The sequence below is a fragment of the Python bivittatus genome, unplaced genomic scaffold (genome assembly GCF_059951505.1).
Source record: "Python bivittatus isolate LINGU-HERP-01145 unplaced genomic scaffold, Pbiv_v1 ctg000700_np1212, whole genome shotgun sequence".
Lineage (NCBI taxonomy): Eukaryota > Metazoa > Chordata > Lepidosauria > Squamata > Pythonidae > Python > Python bivittatus.
Window position 1 is genome coordinate 55,125,427 of NW_028277098.1, and position 17,202 is coordinate 55,142,628.

At 38.2% G+C, this 17,202-nt stretch overlaps 1 protein-coding gene across 4 annotated transcripts in view; it reads right to left on the reverse strand.

The window, feature by feature from the left end:
• Window positions 1-5,301: 5,301 nt before the first annotated feature.
• Window positions 5,302-17,202, reverse strand: part of FKBP5 (FKBP prolyl isomerase 5) — a 49,911-nt gene continuing 38,010 nt past the window's right edge. For all 4 annotated transcript variants that reach the window (XM_007426572.3, XM_007426573.3, XM_088154278.1 and 1 more), the window contains 3 exons: window positions 16,768-16,953; window positions 14,496-14,735; window positions 5,302-13,829 (listed from right to left, as the gene is read on the reverse strand). In XM_007426572.3, coding sequence (XP_007426634.1) covers window positions 13,725-13,829; window positions 14,496-14,735; window positions 16,768-16,953 — 531 coding nt within the window. In that variant the 3' untranslated portion in view covers window positions 5,302-13,724. The remainder of the gene's footprint in view (window positions 13,830-14,495; window positions 14,736-16,767; window positions 16,954-17,202) is intronic.

The window sequence follows — 17,202 nt, forward strand, 5'->3', positions numbered from 1 at the left end:
TCCGAAGGTCTCTAATAGCTAAAAGCAATTTCCAAAAATGATTAGAAAGAGATTAGCAAACTTAGTGTCCTTTAAAAGGTGCCGGCCATGGTTGTGAGCAAGATGGCTATTCCCATTATCTCCCAGCACTCAAACCCGTGGGAGATGCTGTGCTGTGGCCTCCTTGTGAGGAACAGACATCTGGAGCACATGTAGGCAATCTCCCATCCTCTCTTTGTCCAGAGAGGTTCCAAAGAGCTGGTTAACTCACCAGTTCTTCATTCTTCGCCACAGTCTTCAATCCACCATTCCTCCCCCAGAAGCCCCCCTAATTTGTTGGATTTATTTGAATGGGTGAGCAAGAATGCAGAGAATGTAAGCAAGCATCCATCACCAATGGACATCATAAGGACTGGAGATAAGAGGAAATAAAAGGCTGTTCAGAAAATGTTGCAAAAGATCATGAAAGGTTTGAAATCTGGCTGGATATAAATTCTGAATTATCTTCATAGTATATCAGAAGCAATAAGCTTTGTTATAAAGCCATCGTTTCCTAGAAGCCAATAAAAATTACAGGCTGTATTTGTCCATGTCTCTGCGGGAGCCCAACACTTTCTACCTCAGACAATGGTGCTCTTGACAATTGGTAGAGAAGATGCTGGTCTAGAATGGTCATATTCACTACTGACCACTAGGGGGCACTATATGACCTAGGCCTAGACAAATTAACACCTACTGAAAAGCTGTCTAATGTGAGAGTGCGAGTGACAAGAAATGAAGATGTTATGAATTGGAGACAATTCTCCCCATTCATAGCATTCTGATCTAGGTCAGATTCTAGTGGGTCCAAGGGAGGGTTGGTGGGGTCTGTTGCTGGCCCAGCATAATTGCTAGAGTCTGGAAATACTGTGCAGTGCTTTGGGTTCAATCTCCAAGGGTGCTTTGGACTGCACAGGGGCAGAAATGTAACACTCGATGCAGGCTCTGAAGTCAGCAGTATTTTTTTCCTGGGATCATGCAACTGCCCTGTTGATCTGCATTTTGGAGATACCAAATTTGAAGCAGTGCATAACCCTATTGGGTCTGGTTCTTGGGATTCCTCTGTAGAACTATTATTAGGTTTTGATAATTTGTACTGTTTTACACTATTATATATAGTTTTAGTTTTCAGCTGTTTGCACAACACCCAGAGAAACTATAATATAAAAGTACCATTAAAAACAACATTACTTTCCTCAAACTCCATCTTGACCCTCTCCTAACCATTAATTCTGGTGACTGTGATTCTAATGGCTCCTAAGCTGGACTAGAACCTCTTATCTGAATCTGATATAAGCCATCATAAGCATCTTATTCTGTACTTTTGTTGCTGTTTTTGCTTTTCGATATTAGCAACTTCTGCTCCTATCACTTCCAAAACCTTCCCAAAGCCCCCCAGTAAATCTCTGCAAACACAGTTTGACTGAGAGCTGCCCTGCCTACCTGCCAACTCTCACTTGGTCTCCTCACTGCCTAGTCATTTTCAAAAAGGATCAGTAATCATGATCTCACCATCCATCAAAATGGAGTGATTGGCATAAGGAGTGGTCTGATCCCTCTGATCTGAGGACAATCTTTATGATCACTGAATGCAAAACTTTCTGTTCTGTACCATTCTTCAGTAAGGCATTTCAATGCAAGCAAACACCAAAAGTGTTATTTTCTTCCTTTTGGTGTGACTGCCATTAAACTGCCGTTTGTAAGCATGGCAGAGCTCTGCTGTAGCAATGACCATGAATGAAACTTCACAAAATATTTTGCATTAAGCCAGGACAGGCTAGAAGCATCTGCCCTGAGTAACAATTTGTCTCAAATTGACATGAACTGCACTGGAATTCTACAAACTCTACCTTGTCTGTCCTTTATCATGAAGATAGGAATTTCTCTATCTTACCCATTGGTTTGTACATAATCTAGGCCATAGCTTGCCAAAACAAGGGCACCACAAAATAAGTTCTCCATGACTCAAGAGATAAGACAAACTGCAAATAAGAGAGGAATCCCCCAAATCCACAGCGTCACTAGATAAATACCTAAAGATCAGTAATAGGCTGGAGAAGCTGAAATTAAATCCCAATTAGGTGTTGATTAATAGAAACCAGGCTCTGAAACTGGGTTTCAGCCTGTTCTGTATGCATTGTCCTTTCTCTGAAAGGGCAAATACACAGACTAGGGGTGCTCCTTGGCTTCCAGTTTTCTCTGGATCCCCAAATGGCAGCAATGGCGAAGGAGTGTGTTTGCACAGTTGCGTCTACTGACATTTCTGAGCTGATGAGAGCTGGCATAGGTACTCATGCTGGGGTAATAATATGGCTTGAGAGTGCAATATCCTGAACAATAGTGTGTGGAAACTTCAACTGGTGAAATGTAGAAGCTAGACCACTAAAAGCACAATACCTGGAGCATCCTAAGCCTGCACTTGAATCTCTGTAATAGTTGCTAATTGTTTTCCAGAAACAAAGAGATATTTACTCCTATTCCTATTGCTACATTAATTTCTCCTAGGCAAATGTCATTTTAGAAAATAAAATATAGTCCCTTTATTAGACATTGGAATGCTTTCAATCCTAAAGTTATGGGGAGGCAACAAAAGGGGCCTCTTTTGGGATGGTTTCTTTAGCTGCTAATTTAAAACTGAGAAATGGAATAGGAATCACTAAGGGTAAGGCTCCTTATAAATCCTGTTCCCTTCCCAGTACTGATGTTTTATGTTCACCTATAAATCTACAGAGAACTTTCCTATTCAGATGGATTATTTGCCAATATTAGGAGGCATTCAATAAGGGTACCTCTAAGAAAATAGTATGACTGAGCCTCATCAATCTTGGCTTATCTTGAAAAGCTGAGAAGGTTCAGACCTGGATGGGAATCTTCCAGGAAATCTCAGAGCCGTAGGTTAGGACAAATTGAAAAAAAGGAAGCAACAGCAAATCACCTCTGAAATCTGGATTGTTGTCTAGAAACCTACATGAACTTTTCTATAAGCTTGATTATTTACCTTATCTGCTGTTGCAATGGAATCATTCTGCAGTGGGCTTGAATGGAAACCCATAAAAAAAAAAAACAGACCCTTATCTCTGATTTAGAGCTTCATTCTTTTCTCAGTTTTGATGGAATGATACTCATCTTTGGCATGGCATTTCTTGTTAATTTGCTGCACCCTGGTTTCATTTCAGGACTAGAGGCATATTTTTCCACTAGGTGGCATTTTAACTATCACAGTATTACCCAAATGACTCTCAAAGAATTAGCTGTAGGCAAGAAAGGAAATTGATGTTATGTTAGCAGAGGTGATGGGGAAAAGCAAAAGAGCTCAGTTCCTCATTATATAAAGACAGAATAATCTTCCCCAAACCTTTTTGACTGGCATAAAGTTTGTGACATCCTTCAAGCATCCAATCACATCTTTACAGACCCAATCAAGATGCTTTGGTGCTTTGATGTGCAGGAAATGGGGGCCAACCGTTCCTCTGTGCTGCGGTGTCATTGAACTTAACACCCCAGAGCCATTTGCCCCGGGAGGGCAGCAGAAAACTTCCATCTGGGGGAAATTAACACTTTTGGGGAATATTTTAATGAGAAGACAAGATAGGTGTGGGGGGAAGAATTAAAACCCCTCCCAAAATGTGTGGTCCCAAGTTTCTCTCCATCGTGGTCATATATGCATTTTACATAGCATTACTATGAGGTTTGGCTCCATTGCCTATGATTTGAGCAAGGACAGGTTTTTCCATTACACACTAACTTGCTTCACAGTAGTCATAATCATGCATGCCTACTATTGTTTCAGCCCCCCTTTCTGATATTCACACTTGCCTCTCCTCTTAGAATAGTAGTTGGAAACCTTCTCAGCCTGGTGGCCTTTAATTTACCCCACCAACTATATCACTAAAGTTGGCCCTTTTTCTGTGATCTGGAGAGGTTTGAAGGGCTGCAGATGGTTCACAAGCACAGCCACACTGGGAGGGGTGTCAGAAGTCAGAATGGTGGCCACAACCATGTGACAAAGCCCCATCCCTTTTCTCATGTGTTGTATGACACTCCTACAATAAAGCCATGCTGTTTGCCAATTGTTCCTATCCTGGCAGGCTCTAAAAAAGACACAAAGTTCAATCCTGTGGTGTAGCTGCCATCTTGACTTTATCCCCTCATCAGATGCCCTTGCCCACAGACTGTGAGTTGCCCATCCTTATGTCAGCTGCAGAGGTTGAATGTGCCACCACTCCCAAGATGGTAGTCTCACTGAGTGATGCAACAAACTCTCTCCAAACTATTCCTTCATTCTGAGGAAATATCCATTCTGACCATCTACCAGCAATCTCTCTCATAAAGGACACTTTTAGGTACAGATGTAAATTTAACTACATAGTGCACTGACTGCCAACGGTTATGTGTTGTCGATCAGTGCTTACAATCACTCCATGTCCCAGTTTGAGGCTTTGTCAAGCAGTGAGTGCTTTGGTTAGTTGTTGCAAAAGTGGCATTTTAGTAGCTTTTGCTGTGTGGTGAAGTCTGTGGAAATATTGATGGGAAGCCAGTTAACATGGCATTTTCATAATTATTCCAGCTACTCCGGGTTAAAAAAATACAACTCTGGAGATGAAAGCCCCCTCTCCCTTGTTTGCTTTTATTTTACTCTACAAGCATCCAGGGAAGGTCAAGGGAAGGGAGCTAAAGAGATGCTACAGCTAGAGCTGCTCCATTTTACAGCTATTTTAGCCTCCCATCTTTGTCCAAAGGCCAGAAGGCAGAGTTAGACACAGATTAATCCCCTTCCTGGATTTAGATGACATGCTGTTCTCTGTTTCTATAGAAATAACAGCTCAGTTCATCTAGTTTATTAGACAGACAATACATGTCATGGCAAATTGACCTTGGTAAGGTCATAAGATTATCTCTCCTTGCTCAGACACAGAAGGAAATTTCACTTATTTCAGCCTTTCTTGCAGTTTGGGGTGTCTATAGTCCATGGTGCTTTTGCAATTGCTAATGGCTGCAAATAACATTAATTAAATTACATATATTTCAAAAGTACCAATATGTTATGGCTCAGAAATCATCACATTCTTTCAGTGCCAAGTAAACTGACTTTATTTCACAAAGCTGGTTTACGCTGACTTCCCTTCTCCAATGAAATCTCTGACATACCTACTTGTATTAGGATGTGCCCCTTGTTTCACGAATGTGTACTGTTATAAATTAAGACACATACATTACCGGATTATAGTAGTTCCTGATTGTAAGAATAGGTAAGAGAGATATAGAAAAACACAAAGCATGACATGCTGGGAAAAAAGATCAGATTTTATTTTTCTTTCAAGATTTCATACAAATAGGGGTTAAAAATGGTTTCCCCAACACTTAAGTGCTTTAAATCACGGTAACAGATGTTTTGGGAAGGTTTTACCTTGCAAGGATATACAGATTACTAGATCATGCTTGGAACAATCCATCCATGTGCAACGTATAAGCAGTATGTATTGTTGAAGGCTTCCACGGCCGGCATACGATGGCTGGTGTGGGTCTTCCGGGCTGTGTGGCCGTGTTCTTGAAGTCTTGACAAGACTTCAAGACCACGGCCACACAGCCCAGAAGACCCACACCAGCCATCGTATAAGCAGTATGCTACTTTAAGCACCACAGAACTAAGCTTCCTATTCAGTTATGTTCGCCTTTTAATTTTTTTAAAAAATACTTTTTTTAAAGAATTCAGATTTGTTATTTTCTACTCAGCACAGCCATGTTCTACTAGAAACATATTAATTTATTGTGCTATATTTCAACGAGTGTTATAGGACGACGCTACCCTACTGCTCTTTCTTTACAAGTTAAAATTCTATTGGAAACATTCCTTCAGACCTTTATGCTGGACAGAAAATAAGGTAGCTAATCAACAATACTGTATCTGATCATGATTCTTTTGGTGGATTTCAATATGAAATGGGGCAACTTCTTTTCTTTCTAAAGTAGTGGTTTTCTTTACTGCATGAATGACTTCCATTTTTCAGCTATTCTATGATGAATTACAGGTGGATACAAAAATGACCAGACTCCAAGAATCCTTCCAAATATGTATAAAGACAAGAATGTCACAGAATGAAGACATATACTGTATTTAAAGATCAGCCATATCAGATACTTCACTAGTAATCTAAGTCCAACTTGCAAGCTTTAGGTCAAGTACTGGTTCAACCATCACCCTTGCCTTTCCTCTCATACTTTGGGTGTTCATTTGCTTTAATGCAGCAGAAGTACATTTTTCTTCCTCACCTGTCTAAAAAGTAAACATTTAAAAATGAGTGCCAAAAGTTCTCGGGGCACGTGTGTTTATGCACATACATGGCAGCAATGTAGGTGCCATCTGACAGAAGAAATGGCAGTTTGCAACTTGCACAACTGCTTCGTGAAAGATTTCCTTGCAAGAAGAGATAGACGTGGTTTCCTTATTCTAAAAGGAATCCACAAAAGCGGGGAGGGGGAAACTTCCACTGATTTAAGGCTGTATTGTTGCTGTATTTCTTTCTTTCAACTACCTATAGGAAAGCAATGATATAATTTGTCATTATAGGCTCGTATTGCCTCCAGCAGCATGGAAGATAGAGGATTCAGATGCCTCCTTGAGTAGCAATATCTTAAGGCCAACTAGGTGAGAGCTAAATGGACTCTGTAAAACTCTGGCTTTCTAGGGAAAGTTTTGGGGGAAAGACTCAAACAGCAAACCACCAGCTTTATGGTGGTGATGTCTGCTTTTGTTGTATTTGCAACATGGTTTGAGGGTATTTCAGAATAATATTTCCCACTTTTGTGGCTTCAAGAGCTCAGTCAGCGTTTGCAAGAAAACACTGGGTAGAATTCATTGTCTCATTAGAGTCAGTCAATTTCTTCTAAAGAAAGGAGGTGCAGACTCTCTGCTCTGAAATCAACAGCATACTCTGCTTTCTTCTCTAAGTGGTAATTGACGCACTGGTTACTTTTGCACATGCTAATCCATAAGCTATGGTTAACAAAAATAATGGCTGTGTTAATATAACAAATTAAGCCAACACGCACACACACAATTTAACATGACGACATGATGCTGTGATTATACACAACACAGTAATACACCCTGTAGTTTGATTAATTTTTGTATTAGCTAGCATAGTTCGTTAAACAGAGTTTAGAGTTTCACATGCTGGGCAAGCAGAGCTTTCAGTCCTCTCTCCCTTAGAAGTGGCCTTTGCTTTCATTTTTGTCTTTGGAGACAAAAGATCAGTATTTAGACTAAGGAAAAAGCACATTAAGATAATGTGTGAAAGGCCACATTTCCGCTCACAGGAGTTGAAAACCTCACTGTCTGTCAGTGAAGAAAGGGTTCATGAAGAATATGGTGCTGCCCACAGGTTCACTGTGCAGTTTTAGCAGGTATTTTATTTATGGTGCCTTCAAGTCAGTGGTGACTCCTGGCAACTGCCTGGACAACTCCCTGCAGTTTTCTTGGCAAGATTTTGGAAGTGGCTTGCCACTGCCTGCTTCCTAGGGCTGAGAGAAAGGGACTGGCCCAAGGTCACCCAGCTGGCTTCATGCCTAAGGCGAGTCTAGAACTCCTAGTCTCCCAGTTTCTAGCCTGATGCCTTAACCACTACACCAAACTGGTTTTCCTCTTAGCAAATGTAAAGTAAGGTAAATGATTAATAACACAAACATCCTGGCTTCCCAACAGAAGCAAGTAATACAGAGCATTAATATAGCCACAAAAGCAGCTTTTTCCCTCCTTAAACAATCCTGCAATTTGCAATTTCAGGCTGGATGTGGAACAATTGTCCCTGGACAAAGATATAGTAATGATAGCCATTATCTTAGCATAGCCATAGAAGTGTACTGTGGAGGCTATTGTATACCTCATTCCAAACACAATAGCCAGTCCTTTAAGAAAAAGTGCACAAGACTTGCAGCTTCAATATCACAACTTTCCATAGCAGAAAATCAAAGTAATAGATGGCTTCCCTTGTTTACTCTGTGCCTTCTGTCATCGAAGTATCAGTTGTGTGGTGAACAAAAGAGGGGGACACTTATCCCCCTTTAGCAGTTTCAAGGACTGTTTTATAATTTATCTGATGCCTTTGTATTATTAAAATGTGTTGAAGTTTCTCAGATATAAACCTCTGAGGCTTGGAGTATTCTAAACTAATTGCAATCTCCCATCTTTCTGAGCTCCAATATGCAGTTCCTCCAAGATGAGTTTTCCAATGAGTGGAGCAGAAACAACCAGGATCCAAGAAAAACATGATGCACAATACAATGCCTGCATAATTCTGGTGTGCTTAGTACATATTTATATACAAGGCAAAGCTAAACTTTGGAGAATGAAACCAAGTAAAACACTGCTCAGAGAAATTAAAGTTAAAGCTCATTATTCCAGCATTGTTTCCCACGTTGACCAGGTAAATGCTTTCAGAAGGATGACTCACAAAGCAGAATAAGATAGCAACTTCTCTTTATTTCCTTCCCACTGTCTGCTACCTAAGATATGTTTTCTGATAAGATGGAAGTTGCAACTTGGTCAGTAGTTTTTTACAGACCTACCTTCCATGAATCCATCTGTCCCATTTGAAAAGTCTTCAAGCTATTAACTTGGCACTCCACATTACAAGTAATTCAGGATAGGTAGGAACTTAGAAAGTAGGCAAGAGGCAAATATTTGCCTCACAAGACTTCTGGAAAGAGAGCTTGCTACCATCTTTCACACGTCAATAGACAATATACAGTAAAAGGATAACTATGCATCTGTATTTTTCATAAAGAGAAAACATTCAGCAGCAATATTCCTTTGGAAGAACTATCAGCCTACTTTTTCAGGTATTATGTTCTTAAGACACTAACAGGCTTTGTTAGGCCATGCTACCCAGAAAATACTCCATGTGGAAAGCAAAAACATGGTAGGTTGGGAGGTAATTCTGTGGAGTACAGATCTGCATTTTAGTCTTTAGGTCACCAGACTCATATGGTCTAGAGTTCTTAAATAGTGGTAAGTGTATCACTGAACTAAGCATGGCTTATAGGCACAAAGTGAGAGACTGATAGATGGTAATCTGCAAAGCTGGGATTTACAGGCACTTTGCAACAGTGAAACATTCTCATTACTTGTGAATATCTCTGAGAGCCCATCAGAGCTATAGGCACAAGTCATCGCCCTTTCCTGTGATCTAAGAAAGAGGCAGAATTAATGCAGTTGCATGTTCTGTTAGCTACCAAGGTCAAATATAAGTTATTGATCCTTTAGATATGGGCATCACAACAAGAAAAAAAAAGGCAATCAGGAATAATGGGCCAGGTGAAACCAATTATTAGTTCAGTTATTGACTGCTGAATTAAGACCTTATGGAAATAGATGAAAATAAGTTAGGTGTCATATAGATGTCAAAGTTTGTCTGCTTTAGCAAAATGAAAACAAAAGAGACAATATAGGAATTTGAATATTTGATATTCTCTGCACATATCAGAAACAGGCACTGAACTGTGTAGGACAATAGATTATTAGCAGTAATGTGAAATCTTGAAACTGACAATGTGGATTATGGCCAGATTCTTATAAGGCAGCTAAAATACGTGTGTATGTCTCTCTGATCTGTCTTAGCAGAATATAAGCCCATGTGAGTCAGTAGATATCAAAACAGATAACAAGATTGCACTAATTAGTGAATAATTCATCTTTCTCACACCTTTTAACCCAATTACATTATACAAGATACATTAGTGGAGCACTAATACTGGCAAGCCCATTTCTGGTGAGGGTACTATACATCTGTGTTTCTAAGAGTCCACTGATAGTAAAAAAACAAAAAAAAAAGTATGTCCAATCCAGGGGCAATTTAAAAGTCATACAAAACGATTATCATTTTTGCAAAAAAGGTCGATATATTTAAGAAAACAGTTCAGGAAGTTGTCCACTGTACCGCTACTGATTATATTTCTCTCTATTTAACAGGAGACCCCAACAAAGGAAGCTTTTGCAAAGGTAGCTTTTGAGTAGTTTACTAGCAACTATGTATAAGCTGGGTAGCAAAGGATAATTGACTCCTATCAGTAGCAATCATTTAGCGAGTTACAAGAGGAAAATATCTGATCTTCTGTTTTTTAAAAAAGATAGATTAGGAGAAAAATCACATAGAAATCTTACTGATGGATGAACTGGATTACTTCACTTTCCTCTTTCTATAGTATTCTTAACAAAGTATAATCCAGATACATGAAACAATTAAAACTGAATTTTTAAGCTAACTTAATTTAGAGCAAGGAATCAAGCATCAAATGGCTGAGCTGAGTAACAAAATAAAAGCCACATTATTCAAGTAGATGTAGTTATCTTGATGTTCCACAGCCATATAACTAAAAATAAGCTAAGAATCTACAGGATGCACAACAGGAAACTGTTAAACATCCACCTGTAGAGGTACACATTTCCAAGCCACATCACACTACACAGATACCCTCAGCAAAGTTCTGAGTTTAGTGACAATTTGATGAGAAATGAGAGTAATGGTACAGATATGAGAGAAAGGGAAGATTTAGTTGAAGCCAGGGATCACATGCTAAAATTATGACAGATAGCATAAAAATATAGGAACTGATACAGGTGGAAAGGCTAAAACAACTGCTTTGTTTCAGTCACAGATTTTAGGACAGCAGAAAATAACTTTTCTAAAAGAACTGGAACACATTTTGGATACCACATAATATTTAAAGGGCAATCGATCCTCCCTAGCTGGGAGAGCCCTTCACCCATTAAAATTTTATCTATTTCAAACAGAAAATCTTTCTTGCAGCTAAAACAATCATGGTGAAACTGAAACCATAATTAGCATCATAAATCATCATCATCTGGAAGATCAAGCTGAGTACCCTCAAAATTCACAGTTCAAACAAGACTGACAAATCCATCTATAGTCTAAGAGTGACATTCCGTTTGGTCATGTTCCTGCTTGAAAAAAACGATAAAATACCAGACAACAGGAAACATTACTGCTTGTACTAAGTTCTGTAGCAGTGGTGAAATATTGCAATATAAAAAATTCATTCTTCTTTGCTATTGTTGGATAATCTACATCCAAAACTGATCTGTATCCTCTTTCTTGTTTATTGTGGATGTTTATTATATTAAGACTTTCAATAATTCATGCAGTTCATGAACACAGAAAGCAAAAATGAGAGTCATGACTTGCACTCTAAATCTGAAAGACTTGCTCCCTACTGTGTCAATATGGCTCATGAAAGTAATTTTGAAGGCTATGATTTGGTATAGAAACATAATACAATTGGCTATGTAACAAAATGAACATCTGGACATGTGTTCAAAACTGCTGGTCAGTGTATTCTAGACAGCAATATTATTACTTCATCTCTTAGCATCCTATACAGAAATTTGGGTATATGTAGAGAGGTATAGAATAATTCAAAAGCTAGGATTAACCATGGTGAATAAAATTTAGTTTCTGTTAAAGTGAACAGAATAACCAGCAAGAATCTATCATTCAAATTTCAGATATTACCATCAGAATATCTGCCTAGTACCTACAGATGCTGCTTTCCTATTCAAAGACTGGGTATATCCCCATGTTATTAGGACAAAGAAAGCCATGTTCCACTTAAAGTTTAAAAATAATGCCAGTGAGGTTTTAGCTCTTCTCTGATTATGTTCATGTACAATTAAACAGTGGAACAACAGTTAGTGGAAAAGAGAGAGAGAGAGAGAGAAAGAGAGAACAATGATTTCAATAAGAACAGAAAGGAAGAGAAAAAAACCATAAAACCGCATTTTATCAGAGAAGAAAACCACCAGGACAAAAAGTTAAGCATTTGTTAAATTCTCAGTGAAATTAACATAAAAAATACTAAACAAATTTTAAAATATAGCAGTGTTGCCCATCTGACATACAGGAAAGCAAAATGCCCTACATATTCTGTAATGGAGGTACAGCTCTACGCACCATGAAATGTAATGTTCCATCACAGATCAGTAAACATGTTGGCCCACACCCAGAGAAAATTAGTTCACAAGCTCCACTGAAAGCAATGAGGCAAACATGTTGCCATTTCAATGGGGCTTAAGTAGAATTATCTTTCCCTAGGAATGAGCACATAAATGCATTTCAGTGCTATTGATGAATTTTGAGATATAATGCAGATTGATATGAGCCATCTGCAGCAAAAATTTTATCTTGAAAACATATGTAAGAAATATTTATTAGGGCTGAGTGGTGTTTTGGATTTGAAGGCAAAAATGGTTTGGCACTTCAGATTCAAAGGCATTTTCCAGAAGCAGCCGCACCTTTTCTCAGGATCTCCTGGCTGCTTGCTGTATGATTCTGGGAAAAGATGTGTTTGCTTTAAGGAGTTGCAGATAGGTGCTGTTTGCATTTCCATGCACTCTGAAGCAACTTTTTCACCTTCATATCTGAAACACTACACAGTCCTGTCATTTATAGCATTCAGAGTGGACCCACTTTGCTTTACAAAGCATTCAAAAACAAGCTGACAGCTTCAGGAGGATCCAAACAAGAGTTTAAAGTAAGAATCCCAGAATGAGCAAAAAAACCTTAAAAGCAAATTACAAATTTAGTTTCTAAAAGTGTTTTTAATGTTGCAAAACATGTCACTATATTACTGATAAGACTAATCATAATAATTTCCTGAAAGGAAATATTTTTCTTTCTTTTTTAATATCCTGATTGCTATCATGTTATAAACTTGAGCAATGCATTCAAAAGGTCTCAACACATAATTCAAGTTGATTACTGCATACATTTGTCCCATACAGCAAGAAAAATGCATAAAAAGGAAAAAGCCTACTGTCCTTGAGCATCCCTATGTCCGCGCCCAACTGATACTGGAGAGGGAAGAAAAACTGCCTGGTTCAGTCCAGATTTCTTCCCCTCCTTCTGCAGCAGCTAATCAGCACCGTTTGGTGCTGATCATTTTATAGCCCAGTGGGGAGTGGGAGGTGGGAAATGCTCACACCCAGAAGCTGGCATTTCTGCTGTACTCAGTCCTCAATGGATCAGGGACCTTGCCAGCAAGCAATCATTTAATAACAACAAGAACAAGAACAACAATAATAATGTGATTTGGACTACTCAGTTCCCTGAGAAACTATTGTGCTACAGAAACCCATTGGAACTACAAGACAGAGAGAATAAGATCCCAGGAGTCTGGCTTTTAAAACTGTTTTCCACTTGACTGTACTAACGCAAGAGTGGTACCTTGAGTTGGTAGCACTTGGGTCTTTCTTTCTGACCTACAGAATACACCCATGTGGTGTTACCACACTATTATAAATACAACCAAATGCAATGCCAAATCTATACGGTTGACAGCTCCTGTGTGCTCTAACCATAAAGCCCCATCCTGGTCACTGTCTGAAGAGTCGATGCAAACTGAAAGGAGCTCTGAGCCATCTATAATCAAGAACCATTGTGGGTATTTGTTACTGAACCATTTGTTCCACTTGAAGTGGTCCCATGCTGTCCTTGGTTTATGTTGCACTGCTGAGCATGGTCATAGCAGTGGCAGTAATTTTATCATTTCTTGTGAAGCTGCTGGATAGGCTTTTTGCTTCCACAATAATGCCTACTGAAACAAACTTTACAATAAACACTGTTGAATTTCTGAGTTCTTCAGAAACCTGTCTGGGTGCAGGCTAAATTCAGGATTGTCCTTCTGCTGCACAATCATACATGGCCCTCTGATTCACTGCCTTCAGTCACTGTCTTCTTAATCTCAATTTCAGAAGATGGCTTTTCCTCCTTCTCTTCTGTAGTTTTACTGGCCTCCTCCTACAGCCAATAACAAATACCCCATGTGGGAGTTAGGGGAAAGGTACAAGCATAAGTTTAAAAAACAGTAAGTCCTTCAGCCTAAACTGATTAATGAAAAAGAAATTACTTGGTAGGAACATTTTAAAATTTGCTGAAACAAAGATGGGTATAAGACTCAGAATGGAAAATGGAAGTTGTTTACACAACTTCTGAATCACACAGTAATTCACAAAACCTCTGAACTTTCTAAATATATATCTAGAATAAACTGGAAGCACATGAAATATCTATGTATGTTCTATATTATAAAGCTGCACTTTGAGTGTATAAGAAACTATGAAGTAATTGTAGGAAAGATACCTCACTGTTTTTTGCTAACTATTTTGATTACTGTTACATATAAATAAACAGAAATTCTTTAAAGAGATCACTTCTACTACCATAAGAAAATAACACGACTGCAATTATTTCATTCCTATTTCTTATTTGCAACAGTTGCAAGAATTTTAGCAGTACTACCAAATTACTGGAAATAGTTTATAATAAATGAATGTGTCCGAAGCTTGACATTTTGTATGCATCAAACAAAGAAAATTGTATTATTACAATACTTCTGTCCAATTCTGTAAGAAAGCCTGGAATTTAACAATGGTTGGAAGGAAGCCATACTGGTAAAGTACAAACCTTTGCATCTCTCTCCGCAAATTTCTTGAACATGTTGGCATATATCTTTCGGTCCCGCTCATTGTGCTCCTTTGTCTTCTTCTGACACATGGTAATTTGTGACTTGGCTGCCTTGTTCTGTGGATTCACTTCTAGCACTCTCTGAAAGTCACATTTTGCCAACTCAAATTCATTCATGAGCAGTCTTGCCTCTCCTCTTCGGTACAAGCCCTTTTCATTGGCTTGGTCCAGTGCTAATGCCTGCAAGCAAACATTCTTATATTTAATATAAATTAAAGGTGGGAAAATTGTCTCATAATAAAAGATGAGTTTATTAATGTTAGCAACAAAACTATCAACTTCAGCTATTTTTAAAATAGGAAAGTAAAACTTAAGTTTCCTACTGCATATGGTAAACTTCATAGTGTAATTGACATTTGTATATCAAAAATAGAAACCAAAATTCAAAAGTAGCATGTTTTTACCAGATTGTTTTACAATGTCACATATACTTCTATAGAAATAAGAACAATATTACTGAAACAAGCAAAGCATTTAAAAATCATTCATGGCAATCTGTCTTTCAAATAACCTACCACTAAAATTATGGAAGCCTCTTACACTAGGCTTAAAAACAGATATTTTTCTTGCTCCAAAGCTAGTTGGATATTTATATATTGTGGAGCACAGGCCTTTTACAGCTACAAATGGAATATTCCAGAAACAGTAATATGATACAGTGACTAAATGTAAGTAGATATTATGCTTAAAACTTCCAAACGGAGGCCCAACAGAAAACTTACAGGCAAAGTTTAGATGGTGACTCACAAAGCCCAGATATTTATAGCGTTGTCCAAAAACACATGCCTTTATTTTACATAATTATCTCAGTAATATAAATTTTCTGTCTCACTTTTAACACATTGTTCTAGCTTTATTATACTCAGAAACCTGTACACTTGAGGAACATCTTGAAAGAAAAAGCTTAAAGCTTGTAACATTGAATAACAAGATAGAAGATATTTAACAGGACTGTTCAGAGACAGGATACACAGGCAGGCAAAGTCAGCCAGGACTTTTATCAATAACATTTTAATGAATGATTTAGATGAAGGAACTGAGATGACATTCACAAACGTTGCAGATGACACAAAATTGGAAGAGGTGGCTAATAATTTAGATTAAAGAGAAGACTAAAAAATATCTACTGTAAGCATTGAGCACTTGGCTGACATGAATAGGGTAGAATTTAACAAGGAGAAATGTAAAGTTTTATATCTGGGTAAGAAAAATGTAAGGGACTTATATAGGATGGGGGAGATCTGGTTTGGCAGCACTGTTTGTGAGTGTCCTTGTCAATCACAAGTTAAATATGAGCCAGCAGAGTGATGCATCTACAATTTGGCAAATGCTATCTTGGGATGTATTAACGGGAACAGAGACTACATCACAGGAAGTTATTGTTTCACTCCACTCGTCAGTCAGTCCCATTTGGAGTAGTGGTTAGCAAAAAGGACAGCGAGGAATTGGAAAAAGTTCAGCACAGGGCTACCACGATGATGAAAGCTCCAGAACCAAGCCCTGTGAGGAACAGTTTAAGCATCTGGGTAGGTTTAGCCTACAGAAAAACAGCTGATGGGTGATACAACAGCAGTCTATAATGGTATGTGGGAATGACCTTGGGAGACAGGAGGAAGAGCCACAGATTAGACAACGGTCAGACAAGAGGTAGCTGAGTCTGCAGAAGGAATGGGGGCATGGCAAATGTCTCAGAAGGGAGCCTCCCTGGTTTCTTGGACTGGAAAGGTGAGGGGAGAGCGATGTACTTTCAGACTTGCAAGATTCTGTTAATGTAACCTTACAATAAAGTTAGAGCTAGTACTTCTGGGTGTGCTTCTTGCCTGGCTGTTACAAGACTGACACCAATCTATATTATAAATTATGTAAGTTTATATAATATAAATATATACAATATAAAAAATTATAAAGTTGTCCTTAGCTTCCAAAATGCTACAAAATTGTTTTATGGTGTATATTAATTGCAAAATACAAATAATTATCCAAGTAGTGTTAATAAACTAAGAACTTAAGTAGCCAACTATTCTATATTTATTATAGAAAATATCTATACACTTGGTTTGTAAAGTTTTTTCTGTATCATTTTGATACTTATTTCTAGTGTGTTAGTTAACTGAAGTCAAAAAACTGAATGAAAAATAAGGACACTGAGTAAATACCATAATCAATCATCACAAGTGCTTCCCCAACTCCACATGGCTAGATGTGACTTTACCTTATTGCAGTACTCAATTGCTTTAGTGTATTCCCGTAGCTTTAAGTAGCACATAGCAAGGTTGAGGAAGGCTGCCAACAATAAAGATTCTGAAGCTTTAGATTCCCTTTCTGATAAGCCATATTCCATTTCTAACCAGGATACAATCTTTCCATACTGAATTACTGCCTGTAAGTACTTGCCTTCCTAAGAATGAGATAAAAAAGGTGAGAGATGAGTATTACTTTGAAAAGTAGAACACATTTATTTCTTAAATGTGGGTTATAATTTGAACAATCAGTAATGTTAGACGAATGAGGGAGAAGTGGAGGAAGTCAATAGGATAGCAAATGGCCAAGTTGGAATTAAGAATTTGAATACCAGAAAGCAGTAATGTCAAATGCTCCCGGTTTTGCCACATTCTGACAGATCAACATTTACTGGAAAAGAACTGTT